This window comes from Pipistrellus hanaki (genome assembly GCF_964339955.1).
Source record: "Pipistrellus hanaki genome assembly, chromosome: 1".
Classification (NCBI taxonomy): Eukaryota; Metazoa; Chordata; class Mammalia; order Chiroptera; family Vespertilionidae; genus Pipistrellus; species Pipistrellus hanaki.
The window spans coordinates 16,420,994-16,438,979 of record NC_140503.1 but is presented as its reverse complement, the minus strand read 5'-3'; the positions used below and the strand labels follow the sequence as shown (position 1 = coordinate 16,438,979).

At 36.2% G+C, this 17,986-nt stretch overlaps 1 protein-coding gene across 3 annotated transcripts in view; it reads right to left on the bottom strand.

The window, feature by feature from the left end:
- CEP128 (centrosomal protein 128) overlaps window positions 1–17,986 on the bottom strand; it is a 313,428-nt gene that overhangs the window by 231,070 nt on the left and 64,372 nt on the right. For all 3 annotated transcript variants that reach the window (XM_084891426.1, XM_084891427.1, XM_084891428.1), the window contains exons 11-13: window positions 4,384–4,467; window positions 2,720–2,794; window positions 992–1,124 (exon numbers count right to left, since the gene is read on the bottom strand). In XM_084891426.1, the coding sequence (XP_084747552.1) occupies window positions 992–1,124; window positions 2,720–2,794; window positions 4,384–4,467 (292 nt within the window). The remainder of the gene's footprint in view (window positions 1–991; window positions 1,125–2,719; window positions 2,795–4,383; window positions 4,468–17,986) is intronic.

Here is a 17,986-nt window from a genome sequence, read left to right as displayed (position 1 = left end):
CTTTCTAGAAAAGGAAAGATGGAAAGAAACACTACCAAAACAAATTTATAGATCATTTATAAGACACCAGGCGGCTCCAGGCTGGCCAAGGTGGGTGCCAGCAGGGACTCCTCCCTCACCCATAGTCCCACCAGTTGCCCCACTGAAGGAGGCAACCAGCGGCCAGAGTGGGGAATGGGTCCAGCAAATGAGCAGTGCTAAGCCAGCCAAGGCAGGTGCTAGCAGTGGCAGCAGGGGGCAGGGTCAGCAAGTGGGTGGCACCAGGCTAGCCAAGAGGGGTGACATCAGGGGCCCTCTGATCGCCCACCAGTCACCCCAGAGATGGGCTCTGATCGCCGGCCAGGCCTAAGGACTTACCCAGGCATGAATTTCATGCACCAGGTTTCTAGTGATACTATAAAGGTGGATAGACATCATCATATATTTGTCTAATCTTACAGAATACACAACACCAAGAGTGAACCCTAATGTAAACTATGGATTTTGGATGACAATGACACATCAGTGTAGATGCATCAGTTATAACAAATTTATCCCTCTTGGGGAATGTTGATAATGGGGGAGGCTACTCATGTGTGTGGGCAAAGGGTATATTGGAAATCTCTGTACCTTTTGCTCAACATTGCTATAAACACAAAGCTAAAAAAATAAAGTATATTTTTTAAATAATTGGATATTACATTATTATCTTGTTTGAAAACCTTGTGGTAGATAAAGAAATAGATAAGATATCCTGATTGGGTAGCTCAGTTGGTTAGAGCATCATCCTGATATGTCAAGGCAAGGGTGTGGTCAGGGCACATATAAGAAGTAACCAATGAATGCATAAATAAGTGGAACAACAAGTCGATGTTTCTCTCTTTCAAATCAATTAAAAATAATAATAATAATAATAAATAAGTTGATAAAAGCACATATGGATTTCAATTCTGAAAATGGCAAGTATTTAAGAAAGATTTTTTAAAAACCTATTTACAAATCAGATTTATACCTCTCCTAAACCTCCGGTCATCTCCTTGTTCATCCTGATGGTTTAACTGTTGGTTGGAAATCTGAGATACTTGATGTTGTAAACCCTTTCGATCACCTTCTGCTTTCATAAGTTGTGTACGGAGTTCTTCCACCTAAATACATATAGTCAAAATTAAGTTTTAAAAGTAAAGAAAAAAGAATAATTGAACTCACAGATTATTTTCCTAGGGAAAAAGTTTACTTCTACTGGGCTGTGCAACCAGAGTTGAAGCCAAGTTAATTTCCTTGTCATGCCGAACCATGGAATAGTCTCTTGCTCCATTTCTTTATTCCTCCCATTCCTTCCATAAAGAATGAATGTCTTTTTCCCTTCTCTGTGTCTACTGTGACAAAGAATTTGACCAAATTTTAACAAAACCTTTATTTGAGCTTACTACTATTAACCCAAACCACCAACAATTAAATACTGCATGTTTTCATATTTTTCACTTCACTTATTTCATGTGAACTTGGTCTATTGATTGGTAAACTGATGAAAAATGGTCACAGCATATTTTGATATCAAAGTACTGCTCCAAATAATGAAGCAATAAATGCTACTGAATAAACTGTAAACTCCTTGAGGTCAAGAACTATTTTACTCATCTCTGTATTCCTAGAGGCTAGAAAACTGCCTAGCACATACCAGGTAAGTCCCCAGTGAGCATTAAACAAGTTAGCAGTGGTCAAAAGAGTGAACTAAAGTCACAATGGCAACCCAAACACAGAAATCTTTAACTTTAAAAGATGTCATTATAAAGTACAAGTCAGAGTTTGGTTTTGTTTTTTTTTGTTTTTTGTTTTGTTTTTTTTTGTTTTTTTTTAAAGAGTGGAATAAGTATAAATATTTACTTCCAAAAAAGAAAGGCTGAACTCTGCCAACATTAATTCCAATGGACCACTGGCTGCACAATAAAGCCAAGGAACATTGTTAAAGATTTTGTAAAACAGGTGCGATAGTGTATTTTCAGCACTAATTGTCAAAATGTAATACCACTTCTGAACGTCTATAGGATTTCTGACATCTTTGCCTATCTAGCATATTGTGTAATGAGTTATGTAACCCACATTTCAAAACAAAGGAAGTAACAATTGCATTTTATGTTAAATACAAGCAGAGAAGCAGTTAGTTGGAAAACATAAGGCTTATCCAAAGAATGTAAGACAGCTATTTCAAGTTATTGAACTTTAAATATCAGAGGAGCCAAGCAACCCACTATGGGCTAATAAGCTGCAAAATCTTATGCTTTAAAAGCAAGCCTTGGGTTTGGTTAAATGGGGGCAGGTAGCATCTTAAAAATGTGAATACAAGACAATAATGCATTCAAAGTAACCCAAACATGCAAAAGTCTGTTTTATGCATTTTGCTGCTTCCTTCACTCTCCAATGCCTCCTTGAGGAAAATTAAGCCTCTGGGAAAATTTTATCTTACACATCCAGTCTCACATGCTAAGAGAGATAAGACCAACGTTGGAAAAGCCATCAGTAAAATACACGATCACAGTGGAAACTTGGGCTGGTGTTTTTGCTAGCTTTCTCAGAATCTTCCTGAGGATTTCATCTTTCACTTATGTATATACTGATATACATTCCTTAGGAAAAAATTATTCAAGAGCTAGGCTTTTCCTTTCAAATGACATTTAATAAAGAAAGAAATTCAATCCTGATTTCATTTAAAAGCAGCTTATCATAGCTTGCATAGACTTACCTGTTGCAAAAGTGTTTCTCTGCTGCCTTCTGACTGATTCAGTAACCTTCGAGACAGCTCCAATTCCTGTTCAAGCTAGAGTGTCAACAAAGAATAAGGAAAAATGTACAATGGGATGCAAGTTCTCTAAATTATATGGACACAACTTAAAAGGCAAAAAGAGGGAAAGTTTTCAGAAGATAATATGGAATAATAAATACCTTGCTATAAATACATATTAATGCTTCCATTAAAATAATGTTAACTACATAACAAAAGTGAGCCAGACCAGACTTCAAAAGGGCTGGGTTCTAATCAGTTCCATCCCAGCTATGACCTTGTTTAAATCTGTTTTCCTTAGATCTCCTTTCTGTTGCCTCTAAAATAAGGATTGCATATTAAACAACTTCTGAAATTCCTTCCAGTTTGAAACCATTTTAATTCAAATTCTAAAATAATTCTGTCTTTAAATTAGTACATGTATCATATGAACTGAAATAAAATAAAAATTTCAGAAACCCAATGAATCAAAGTATATTTCATCCAACTGATGATTTTATATATTTTATATTCCTAGTTAGAGGCCCATTGCACGGATTCGTGCACAGGTGGGATTTCTTGGCTTGGCCTGCGGGATTCGGACCAAACCCAGCTCTCTAACATTCCCTGAGGGATCCCAGATTGGAAGAGGGTGCAGGTCAGGCAAAGAGACCACACCGGTGCATGATCAGGCTGGGAATGGACCACAGGAGGGCTCCAGGGCACGTCTGGCCCATCTTGCCCAGTCCCCATCAGCCAGACCCCAGCAGCAAGCAAGCCTACTAGTTGAAGCTTCTGCTTCCTGGTGGTCAGTGGGTGTCATACAACAGTCAAATGGTCAGACACTTAGCATATTAGGCTTTTATTATATAGAACATTTCCAGCATCCCATAACAGTCCCAAAATTTTTAAATATTAAGTTCAGCCCTGGCTGGGTGGCTCAGTTGGTTGGAGCATTGTCCCATACACCAAAGGTTGCAGGTTCACTTACCAGCCAGTGCACATACTTTGGTTGTGGGTTCAGTTCCCTGTCAGAACACATATATAGGTTTTGGGTTCAGTCCCCAGTAGGGGCACATATAAGAGGCAACTGACAGATGTTTTTCTCACACATCAATACTTCTTTCTTCCTCTCTCTCACTCCCCACCCCTTCCTCTCTCTAAATATCAATAAAAAACATATCCCTGCCTGGCCATTGTGGCTCAGCAGATGAGCATCGACCTCTGAAGCAGAAGGTCATGGTCCAATTCCCAATCAGGGCATGTGCCTGGGTTGTGAGTTTGATCCTCAGGAGGTACAGGAGGAAGCCAATTGATGATTCTCTCTTATCAATGTTTCTTTTATTTTTTTTCTCATCAATGTTTCTATCTTTCTATCCCTCTCCTTTCCTCTCTCTCTAACACATCACCAAAAAACTTTTTTTTTTAATTTAAAAAAGAAAAGTAGAGTGGCCAGATGATAAGGTAGCAAACAACCTGTACATGTTTTTAGGAGCAAGTGGCAAAGTGGCAGAACCTTCAAGCCAAGTGTCTCCACATCAATCCAGAAAGGCTTCACTGAGTTCTAACAAAGGATCTCAGGCACTCAACAAATATCACTGCCTCAAACAGCACTACTCTTTGTAATATAACTTTCAAAACCTTACTTGGTTCTTCTCAGTTTCAGTTTGTCTTAGCTTGTTTTGCATTACTCCCTCATCATCTGTTTTAGCTTCTTGTTTCTTCAATGCCTAGAATGAAAGAGATGGGGAAAGTGTATCAGACTAAAATACATATAAAACTGGAAGACACTACTAGGACTTACTAAGAAAAGGCTGAAAAAAAATGAATATGAGTTGTACAACAAATTTTTATTTTAAGTCATATAAAGGGCTGAACTTAGATATTTAAAAACTTTAGGATTGTTATGGATGTTGGAAATATCCTATATAATAAAAGCCTAATATGCTTAGTGTCCGACCATTCGACTGTTCTATGACATGCACTGACCATCAGAGAGCAGTTCTATGACACACACTGAGCACCACAACCTTACAGAATGGATATAAAGACTAAATAATTTGATACAACCTGCTCATTCACTGAAATCCTAAGAACATTCCAGTTAAAATCAAATATAAGCAAATTCCTAATCTTCCTAATCAATTTTCACTCAGTTTCACTTTTTTCCCCCATCTTTGAGTATTTTGTTACACAATCAGAAAGTGCAGACAGCTAACAGTTTTCTTGGAAACAAGCAAAGCTTACTGCCTGCTGAAATAATGGTATTTAAAAATTACATTATCTGCTCAACTATTTAAATATAATACTAAAAACTAGCTCACTAATTTTCCAAATTATAAAAAAAAATCTCATCGAAGTAGAAACATGCTTGTTGCATCATTATTACACATATGACATTTTATCACAACATATAACTGGCTTTTCAAACCATACTTCACACAGGGGGGAAAGCATTCTTTTCTACATTTTTCTCTCATTAATAAAATGGGGGGGAAAAAAAACTAATACAAATGTCAAAAGTTAACTGCAAAAGTATTTGTTTGGGTTTGTTTCTATGTTAAATTTAAGGGGAAATTTATACTTGGAACAATCTTTCATGACATGGAAAAAGCATTCCATTTATTCAAAAATGTTTTTATTGTACAATCTTAGCATTTAGACTTAGAAGGTGTCTATGTAGAGACAATCCAAATTGAGAAATCCCAAACTGTCATAAGTCTTTTCCAACAGGATCTATAGAAAAGCAATTTTTAGGCAGACAGCAGAACATGTTAAAAACTGTCTAAATATAAGTGTAATCAATCATATTCTATTTCATACACTTACATACCTAACAAATGACTTCTATGTGCATTTATAACATGCAATGCACTGTGTTAGGGGCTACTAATATGCGTGTACATAAAACAACCATGCCCATGAGATTATGGCTCTGCATGGCTCCTACTCCCACAAATAAAAAGTAACTAATGAAAGAAACATCATCAGAGATACAGAAGCATGGAACAGACTTATGAATCTCAGAGAAAAGGCAGGGGTGGGGATGGGGAGACAGATTAACCTAAGAACTTATTTGCTTATATGCATAATCCATGGACACAATAGTGTGGTAAATAGTTGGGGGGGGGGAGGGTAGAACAGGAGTAGAATGGAGGTGGTCAATAGGGAAAATTTCAATAAAGATAATTTTTTTTAAAAAAAAGAAAGAAATCATCAGAATGAAAAATACTTTAAGTATAGTAATATTATAACACTTTTATAGCGTTTACCATATCCAGGCATTCTGCTTCTTCTCACATATGTTTAAAAAAAATACATTACATATATTGAATATAACATTTACTCTCTATGATAATTCCATGTGTTATTAGTAAGCCCATTTTATTATATGAAGTGGGAAGTTGGAGTACAAGTTATTGAATAACTTGCCCATTCTAACTAGGTCATTCAACCTAGTTAGTGACAGAAACAGGATGTAGACTCAGGCTCTCTGAGGAAATAATAATATCAACCTAACAGGACAGATATGAAGACTAAATAATTTGATACTTATAAAGCATTAAAAGGTATAATAAAAGACTATAATAATTACTATAATAATTACTGAATTGTTAACATTGACAAAGTATTACAATCATAATACTTTCAGGTAGCTATTAAGTGATTTTAATGTTTGCTTTTTGTTCTTTATTATAGGGTAAATTTTGTAATAATATTTAATTCTATATATACATAATCTATTCAATTTTGGCTTGTTGGAAAATTCTCCAGGGAAGAAATTTTTCCATTTTACTAACTGGAATTAATCCATTTCTGTCCCTTTTTTATGATTTCCAAAACTCACATTTTTCAAGTCCTATAACACTTTACATAAAAAAAAACAAGAAAGTTATATTAACATTTCCCATATGTTTGCAGACTTCATTTTGATTAAGTGCATTGAGATATGTTTAACTCACATTTATATGCTTAATTTTTCTTACTTAGACATTCAAACTGATCCTTGTTTATCCAGAGGCTTACATTTCCAAAGAGTAATACAAAAGCTTTGGTGTCACTACCGTGTAAGCTACAGATGGCCAGAAACCTCAACTGTCAAGATCACGTTTTACTTCTAACACAAGACTTGGCACAATTTAGGTGGCAAACCTATGTGATTGAAATGGGTGAATAAATATTCCTTTATAATCTCTGAATAGCAATTTCACCTTTCAGTTGGCTTGGCCAATGCTGTTTATCACATACATGTAAGTGTTCCCAATTTCTCCCACCTTTATTAATTGCCGTATTTTCTCAAGCACCAAGTTGTTTTTCTTTCTGGGAAAACAATTATAATGGTGGAGTAATATGGAAAAATAAATATTTGTTTTGGGGTTTAAGTCAAAGAGTTAATTAATAACCTTTTGCTGTTTCACAAGTCATCATTTTAGTCTTTTTTTTTTTGAGGGAGAGGAAGAAGAAGGAGGGGGAGGGAGAGGGGGAGAGGGGGAGAGGAAAGGGGAGGGGAGGGGGAGAGGGAAGGGGAGGGGAGGGGGAGGGGGAGGGGGAGAGGGAGAGGGAGGAGGAGGGGAGGGGGAGAGGGAGAGGGGGGAGCAGAGAAAAACCCTGATTGCTTGCCTTCCACATGTGCCCCAGGAAGTGTGGGGATGGAGCCTGCAACTGAGGTATGTGCCCTTGACTGAAATTGAACCCTGGACCCTTCAGTTCACAAGCCAAAGCTCCAACCACTGAGCCAAAGTGGCTAGGGCTAGTCTTTTCCTTAGTAAAGAAAGCTCATGAATTGGTTTATCTTTAAAATAATTTAAGTTTACAGAACACTTGAAAAAAATAGCTCAAAGTTACCATATACACTTCATAGTTGTTTCCTAAAATTAACATCTTATATGATCATGGTATGTTTATCAAAACTAAGGTATTAACATTGTTACAAAACCATTAAGCCTTTATTCAAGTTTCACATGTTCTCTTTTGTACCAAAATCCAATTCAGGGTACTCTGGAGCAGCTTCCAATCTGTAAAAGTTTCTCAGTCTGTGAAAGTTTCTCAGTCTTTCCTTGTTTTTTGATCTCAGCATTTGTGAAGAGATACTCCAGGTAAATTCAGATCAGTTATTTTATAGAATTTCCCTCAATTTGGGTTTTCCTGGTGTCTTCTCATGATTAGACAGGGCTCATAAATTTGGAAGGGGTGTGGAGGACACCACAGAGGTAAGCGCCCTTCTCGTTGCATCACATTGCAGGGGACACAGTATCAGCATGACTCAGGACTGGGGATATTAACTTCGAGTACTCAATTAAGGTAAGGTGGTATCTGCCAAATTTCCTTACCATAACATTAGTCTCCTTTCCACACACTATTTGTTAAAAGAGTCACTAAACTCAGCCCATACTCAAAGAAAAAAAAAAGTTAAGCTCTACCTAGCAGAGGGAGAGTTTCAAAGAATGTGTGGAAATATGTTAAAATCACCAAAGTAACTAACAAATATTTTACTAGATTATTTTGAAGCTATGCAAGTATCATTAAAGTTTCACCCACCAATTTTAGCTCAAAGCCAGACCAACTATAACACTATGAGTTCTTTTTGGCCTACAAATTTTCCCCCATCAAACCTTACAGTCTAATGTAACCCAGATTCCTAGTAAGTTAACTTACAGGCCAGTGCCCACCAGTAAGCAGAATGTGAAACCTCTTTGTATTCATCCCAAGATAACATGCTTACACCAAAAAGCACTGAGTGGTCTAAAATTTATATAAGGCTACCTGCTTACACCAAAAGCATTGAGTGATCTAAATTTTACATAAGGCTACGTAGATTTACTCACACTCATCAAAGCCCCATCAAACATTGGGTATCCTCTAAATTATCTTGGGCAACTCTACCAACCAGGAATTACCCTTCTTTCCTGTTCCCCTACATCCTGCCCAGCCTCATTAGTTGTTTTTTGTTTTGTTTTGTTTGCTGTTTCTGGACCTTCCCCACATGCTTCTAAATCTCCCTGTCCAAGGTATGCAGAGCAATTTGCCTCTATTTTAGTTCTCAATTTTGAATGCTCATAACCATGTCCAACACTCCCACTTGCCCCACCCTGTAAAGAAAGGACCTGGCAGTTACCAGGAAACATCTCCTTAAAGCGCAATATGGGAAATAATTACTCTTATTCTCACACTAACAGATATCTAATCTTCATTTCTTATAAGTATAAATATTAATTTTACTTGCTGTTAAAGGAATAAAAATCAATACGCTGAACTTTAATTAATTAAACTGTGTTTTCTACTTCTAGTACATGAAATTTTACCCTATAAAAACACAATTCTTCTGGAAGTGAATGTTTTTTGAAAAATCCAAATTTCCATATATGAGCTTGTTGAATAAGAGAACCTCTAATTCCCTTGGATATCTAGGAATTTGTAATAAAATTTCCTTTTCTCCTCAGTTTCCATCTTCAACATTTGACCAGTTATTTATAATAACACTTTTCTAAAATAATATATTTTTCTATTATAGCTCTACTTGGTGTCTAAAACGTTGTTTAATACTCTTCTTTTTTATGTCTCATTTTACTCTAAGGATAAGTAAGTCTTGGAAAACTCAGTCAGTGAGAACTTAAATCCTATTGTTTTCAGTAGAGGTGAGAGATTGAGGATCACCCCACAGCCAATTACTGCATTTCCACCATATCAGCTCGAAATGACATTAAGTCTCAACATTATTTCCGCTTCTTCTACACCAAGAGTCAGTAAACAAGCAAACACACAAGCAAAATTCTAGCCCAGAATATTGACCCTGCTTCTTACATTATCTAATTTAAAATCAAACATTAAAGAAAATCTAACTCGTAAGACCTAATAAATATATATTAATGCACTTGAAAATTCTTGAAAACCCAGATAATACTCAACAAGCAACATTTTAAAAATTTACTGAGTCAAAATTAGAAGCCATTTCTTTAAACCTTAATAATAAACTTCAACACATTTACCACCTTTTTAAAATGGATAAGCCTGCAGTGGATTTCTTTTCCACTTGACTTAGATCAAGCAGCTTAGAATTATATTAAAACTAACCCAGTAAAAGCAGTTATAAAAAGAAAAAAAACATCACATGCCAATGAATTTCTATTACCGTTATTTTGCCCTTTAAAGCTTGTTGGGCTTTTTTTTTTTTTTAATTTTTTTTCCATAAAAGCAGTTTAGCAATAAAGCTATCATGTGCCCTGATCTAGAATTCAGACTTTTACACATTTAAGAACACAGCAACAACACTGAGCTTTAATAGAGGGTCCCTAGGGCACATTTAAATCTTTAATAACAATAATTTTTCTTCTTTTCCGTAAGTGTGCCTATTTCCATTAAAAAGACTAACATTGAGTATTGTCCGACTGCAGGTTTTTAAGAGGTAAATGAATCTGAATTCTTAGTTACATTTTTTAAATGCTTCCTTTCCTTTGAGAGAGAAGGGGAAAAGAGAAAAGGAAAATGTAAACATCTTATCTGACCATAAAAACTCCCACAACCTTGACAAGATGCATGTTTCTCAGGAGGTTTTAAAAAAAATAACACCCTCAAAAATATAGAACAAATATATTAAAGGCCCTTTGTTTATTTTAAATGGACCAGCAAGCTTGGATAAGAATGCTGGAGTTGGAATGAAATAAAGGTCACATCTTAAGTTCCACACAGGCCACTGAAATTACAAAAAAAAAAAAAAAAAAAAAAAAAAAAAAAAAAAAAAAAAAAAACATAAGCTTTCCTAATCACTCAGCATGCACAGTTGCATGCTTTTGGTCACAGGGTAAGAACGTGTAGATGATTCATTGGTTAAAAAAACAATTCTGGGCTCATATTCAACATTAGATCAGTAATGTGATACTTAAAGTTTACCTTCAAGTCAGATATTTTTTCCAGCAACAATAAAAAATGAAGCAGCCATGTCACTGATAATTAGAAAAATAGTTGTTCTTACTATATATAGTATATTTTTAAAGACTTTGATTGGGAGCAGTTTTAGATTCCCAGCAAAACTGAGAGGAATGTACAGAGTTCCCATATGCACCCAGACTCCAGTCTCATCCATTATCAACACCTTCCAATAGTGCTGCAAATGATAAACCCACACTGATACATCATCATTGTCCAGCGTCCACAGTTCACATTAGGGTTCACTTTGTTTATTATTTATCTTTACTGTCGAAAGTATTACAGGTGTTTCCCTTTTCTGCCCCTATTTATCCCCTCCACCCTGTTCCCACCCCCTCCTCAAGTCTTTACTACCTATTGTCTGTGTTCATGGGTTATGCATACCTGCATATAAATTCTTTGGTTAATCTCTTCCCACTCATCCCCCTTCCCTCTGAAATAAGTCAGTCTATTGCATGCTTCAGTGTCTCTGGATCTTTTTTTCTTTTTTTCGGCCAGTTTGTTTTGTTCACTAGATTCCACATATAAGTGAGATTCTGTGATACTTATCTTTCTCTGATTGCTTATTTCATTTAGCACTCCACAGGTCCCTCCATGATGTTTTAAAGGGTAAGAGATCCTTCTTTTTTACAGCTGCAGAGTAACCCATTGTGTAGATGTACGACAGCATTTTTTACCCACTCATCTATGATGGGCTCTTGGGCTGTTTCCAGATCTTAGCTATTGTAAATAGCACTGCTATACACATAGGGGTGCATATATTCTTTCTAATGGTTGTTTTGGGATTCTTGGGATATATTCCTAAAAGTGGGATCACCAAGTCAAATGGCAGTTCCATTTTTAATTTTTTGAGAAAACTCCATACTGTTTTCTTTTTTTTTCTTTTCTTTTTTTAATATATTTTATTAATTTTGTACAGAGAGGAAGGGAGAGAGATAGAGAGTTAGAAACATCGATGAGAGAGAGTCATCGATCAGCTGCCTCTTGCACACCCCCTACTGGGGATATGCCCGCAACCAAGGTACATGCCCTTGACCTGAATCGAACCCGGGACCTTTCAGTCGCCAAGGCGATGCTCTATCCATTGAGCCAAACCGGTTTCGGCTCCATACTGTTTTCTACAGTGGTTACAACAGTCTACATCCCCACCAATAGTGTACTAGGGTTTCCTTTTCTTCACTTCCGGGTGTTGCACATTCTATGGGTTTGGGTGAACATAATGACATATACCCATCATTATAGTATCACTAGGGGCCCAGTGCACGAATTTGTGCACCTTGAAAGGAACTGTGGACCATGAGGCTGCAGTGGGCACAGGGATGGATCTCAGCCCATCCTCTGTACCCCTGCCCATCCCCTCCCACTGCAGCCTCCAGTATCCCCTCTGCTGGCAGCCCCACTCCCCTCACTCCCACACACTGACAGCACAGAGCAATTTACAGCAGGTACAAGCATAGCTGTCACCGACAGTGGCTGTGAGAGGCAGCTGCCGCCCTGATCACCCCTCAGGAGCAGGGGGAAGTAGAGAAGCCTTCAGGGGTGATCAGGACCAGATCCACCACTCGCACCCACTGCCGGCACTGAACAATCAGGGGCAGCACCAGACGTTGGCAGGTGCTCGTAGGGGGTGTGAGCGGTGGCTCCAGTGCCAGCAGCAGGTGCAAGCGCCCAGTAAGACTGCAGCACATGGGAGCAAAGAATTTTCAGTTACCACCAGAGGTGTGCCCCAATGACAGCTACCAGCACCCTGACGAGGTCTGGTGCCCCCGGCTCACCTGCTCCACCATCTCACCACAGCTAATTTCTACCACGTTCCATGCTCTGCTGCCTGCTGCTGACACCTGCTATGTTCCACATGTGGCACCCCCTGGTGGTCAACACACATCATAGTGACCAGTTGTTCAGTTGTTCGGTTGTTTGCATATTAGGGATATATATATATATATATATATATATATATATATATATATATAGAGAGAGAGAGAGAGAGAGAGAGAGAGAGAGAGAGAGAGAGGGAATATAGATACTATAATGTATCTTCAACTGCTGTAAAAATCCTGTGCTCCACCTTCTTATCCCTCTCTTCCCTACACCATCTCCTGGCAACCACTGATCTTTTTACTACTCCATAGTTTTTGTTGTTGTTTTTTTCATTTCCATAATGTCATATGATAGTCAGAATCACACAGTATGTGGTCTTTTCACATTGTCTTTTACTTAGTAATATGCCTTTAAGGTTTTCCTATGTCTTCTTATGACATCATTGCTCATTTGGCTATATTTTTATAACTAAATTCTTCATGTGGGAATAAAATAAATATCTGAAGAGTCAAAATATAATATTTTGACCCAAAGTAGACCACACAAGCTATAAGGAGAAGATACTAGTTGTTTGTATTTATGTATAATAAAATTTTTATATATCTTTAAAGACATTTGTTATATTTTAAATCAAGATAAAATGTTATTAATTATTTATTATGTATAAAACATTATAATGAGAACCTTATTTAATTGGATTTTTTTTAAACATGGAAATCTGGTGTCTATTTACAAAATCCTATTTTGGAAGCCTAAAGCACAGCTCTAAAACCATCAACTATCAATAGAATAGTTATTCAGAAAAGGAATATATGCATAAATAATACAGCAGAATTTTATTTAAACCTGTTCTGCTCATTTAAATTAACATAGATTTTATTTCTAAATTTCCAAATTTTGTTTTTCCTAAATCATGTTAGAAATTCCTCATGCATGAGAACTAGCTAAAGTCATGGAAAATTTTAGCCTTTAAGTTCATCCAGTTGGGAATTATCTGTGCCAATGAAAACCAAAACAAACAAAAAAAAAAGTTTCTTTTCAAAGCAGAAAACAATGTATTCATATTCTAAATCCCTTAACCAATATCTAATTCAAAAATAGCTAAATGGATTTTACTTAAATTGCTCAAAGAAGTTTATTTTTCAAATATAACCAAGGAACAAAAATTTCATACAAACATCTACAATGTAAAAATAAATAAATAAATAAAAATCAGTAATTGACAATAGAAATGCATAATAGAGACCCAAAGAAGATCCAATAGTGATCATTACTATTATGACACCATGCAGATTTTCAGGATCCTCTAAGTAAGAGAGAAATTCTAAAAACTTGCTGCCAGTTGCACTGTGCATATTATCCAGATGCAAGTGGTAAGTACAGTAAGTCAAGCCATAAGATGCAACCATTCCCGTTTTTCAAAGGCTAGAGTAATTATCAAATATCACATAGTTAACTAAGATTTATTAATCATTAAGGACATTGGTATTTTTGTCTTCTTACAATAAGGTGTTTATTATTTCAGTAATCCAAAGAGCTCTCACAGGAATTGTTGTGGTAGTAGGATACATGACCACTCATTACTGACCTATTTTCCCAATGAATAATAAGCAAATTTATTGGTTTCACTATGTCTATATTTATGGAGGCTGATTTGTTAAGTCACCCTGTGCCAATGAAGCTAACCAAGGTCATAGGTTCAATCACCATGAGAGCCAATTCTCTTTGCTCAGTTCCACAGACATAGTCTTTACCCTAAACCTTAGCCAAAGGCCACATGAAAGACTAAGTAGGCCAGAGATCATGGATGAATCAGCAAACACCCACTACCCATGACTATAATAGCTCAAAAGCAAAACCCCTATAAATCAGTATCAGAATTTCATTCTTCAAATATTATTAAGTTTGCTAATCTGCAAAATAAGACCTTAATTACTGCCTATAAAGTTGGTATGCTAAAAAGGCATCCAAGTCTTTAACTTGTTTAATTCAAAAGCAACAATGGTAATGAGTATGATTCCCTAAAATGCCACTGCTTTTACTGGAAAGGATTTTATTTTTATGCAACCTTTTACTTAATAAAAATCTTGCAAGTAAAGTTAAATGTGAGCCCAACAAGTGTACTTTCCAGGATTTCCTTCAAAATCAAAAAGCAAATGCTCTTAGTGGAGGGTCTGTTTTTATCTGAGTAGTTTCCTCTCAAAAAAGAGACTCACAGTTTTATTAGACATCCCAAAGCAAAATGATACTTAATTTGACTTGGTAAATACAGGACCACTGAATAAAAATTGTTGACAAACAAAAGATGATAGATAATTATGGAAATTAAATTTAAAATTTCTCAAGGTTTAGATATGTTTGAGCAGAATGCCCTGTAAATATACAACATCTTTCATTGTTCAGAGTTAGAGGATGTTATTTTATGCCTTTGGATTTGGGTTGTTTTTTATTTTTTGTTTTTTTACTGTTTTCTAATCAAAATAAAACAGTACCAAGTCAATGAATAAGTCTATCAGTAGCAGAGTGGTCTTTGTTTGCACAATATTACTATGCACTCAGTAGTTGCCCAATAAATATTAATTGATAATGATGGAAAAGGGCTTTATAAACAGATGGTCTAGGATAAATTCACTGAAAATATAGATAGAAACATTCCATTCTTTAAGAAAAGCATAAAGTAGAAATTAAACAAGTTCTGCACTCAGAAAATCTCTGCCTATTGCCAGGCAGCTGTTCAGTCAACAAGCGCACAGACACTTTTCATCATCATCATAGCATTAACAAAATTAAATGTTTATTTGCATATGATGCCACACAAGGGGACTAACACAGATTTATGCTAGCCTTGTTAGTTATAATTTACAATGACAATATTGGCAAGAACAAATAAGTACACACAGCAAAATAAATGTGATTAAGCAATAATTTGAGATCTAGTCATAAGGTATGTACATAAAATATATGTCAGACTTAAATGCAACTCACAGGATTAATAAAAGTAATTTATTTATAAAGTAAACCTTAACTATTTTCAAACAAAATTAGAGATTCTTTACAATATATCCTTAAGAATAAGTGAAATAAAATAGTCACAGTTCTGATAGAGAGGACAAGTAAGGACTCTTCAAGAATATAGAGGGCTTGCCAAAACCGGTTTGGCTCAGTGAATAGAGTGTCAGCCTGTGGACTGACGGGTCCCCGGTTCGATTATGGTCAAGGGCATATACCTTGGTTGCAGGCACATCCCCAGTAGGGGGAGTGCGGGAGGCAGCTGATCAATGTTTCTCTCACATCCATGTTTCTCTCTATCCATCTCCCTTCCTCTCTGTAAAAAAATCAAAAAATATATATTTAAAAAAAAACATAGAGAGCAAACAATCCATTATTTGGATAAACATAATGACACATAATAATCTATAATTATTAAACAATAATTATCATAGAATGTGCAACACCCAGAACAAAATGTGGTAAGTGGGGGCAAAAAAACTGCATTAAGACTAATTTCAATGAGAGTTGAAACAAGAAAGCTACAAGCAAAATGATCAACCCAGAAATACATTCTGAGAAACACACTATATTCAAAAACACTTGAGTAATAATAAAATATGTTGGTATACATGAGAGAATTTTGGAGACAGATAGGTGAAATGGGGTAAAAAGCACATTATAAGCATTTAATAATTAATGTCCTTAATGAAGTCAAAAGCCTAAGAAGACATGACATAAGTGTTAATTATATTTAAATTAGATTATAAGAATTTCAGGACAACTACACATCATCTCATAAGATCTCACCCTTCACAGGAATCCAAAGGCCTTAACTTACAAACTAATAGTTGGCATATCACTTCTACCATATAGGATACATTTCTAAACTTTCAACTTTTAAAAAAATATTTAATTTTTATTGATTTCAAAGAGAAAAGAAAAGGGAGAGAGAGAAACATCAAAGATGAGAGAGAATCATTGATCAGCTGCCTCTAGCATGTTCCCTTGCTGCCCCTCATACCCTGGGATCAACCACAACCCAGGCATGTGCCCTAACCCAGAATCCAGTAGTGACTTCCAGGTTCATAGGGCAATGTTCAACCACTGAGCCAGGCTAAATTTTCAACTTTTGTTTTATTAATATTAAGTAGTAGGATCCTCAAATACATTATGAAAATGGAATATTCTTTAATCCAGCCAGCAATTAGTCTCAATTTTTCCCAATACAAGAAAAATAGCATGGCTAATGGATATTGTGTCTATGAGATCCATGCATAAACCACTCAGGGAGTTGGCTCAATTAATGGAAATACAAGTTCTGAGTTGAAAGAGATAAAAATCCAAGATCTCTTCCAACTTCTCTTCCATAGGCAGTTTGGTGAAAAATGTTTTTTCCACATAGAGAATATTACAAGGGTTTTAGTGTCACCTGAAATACCCAATGCCTAATAAAGTAGACAATAAGTTAAATAAAGAGTGAGGGGTAAGTATAGGAGGGAAGGAGGGAAATCAAGAAAATGACTAAGTGAAAAAACTAAAGGACATGATACGTCAGGAACTTCACATTTCAAGCTGTGCCAAATAGTGCTCAACCAGCTTTGAAAGACAAATCCCATAATAGCCCATCATTCTTTTCCATCTATTTCCTTTCCATTCGCATGTTGACATTAATGGTTCTTTCACAACTTTAGAGAAAACAGTGTTTATCATATCCTTGAAAAAAAAAAATGAAAAAAATAAACACACACACAACTTGTCCACAGGTAACAAACATAAAAGAGAGAAGGAAATAATTAGTATGGTATAAAATGATAAGACAAAAAGCAATGTTGTGAATCAAAAGTCTAGTGAGTCAGAATTTAAATAAGCATTTCAGCCATAGATTGGTAAAGTGGTTATTATCATGTAAGAAAAAGCAATGGTGTAGAAAATCACATTCATAGAAGAAATGTCTACAATGATTTGAAAACCCAAAGTCTCAGCACAAAGGCACCCCTCATACCCAAATTTTCCCAAAGGGCCAGAAAGGGTAACTCTCTCCCCCTGGGCCTACTCTAAACCTCTGCAAAGCTGAAATGACACCCTTACTGGATGACAGTGATTGTTAACATTACTATTTCCTCAACTCAACTGGAAGTCTTGAAAGGGTAAGGCAGCATTGAAGTATCTTTACATCCCTAGTCCCCAGTACAGTAACTTGCACATAGTAGGTACATATCTAGTATGATATTTTACTACAAATAGTGCTGCTACATAGTATGCAATATTTGTTTGTTCATTCCTTCAAGAAATACCCACTGGGACCTTATTCTAGGCCAGCAACTGCTCTGGGTGCTAGTGACATGGCAATGAACACAACAGACTGAGTGTCTGCCTTCACAAAGTCTGAATCAGGAAGGCAGCAAATGAGAGGCAAAGAACAGCATTACAAAGAGAAAATACAGCAGTGGAAGGGGGTCAGGCACGAAGACAGGGTACCTGAGGAGAGTTATCAAGGCCTTTCTGAAGTGGAGC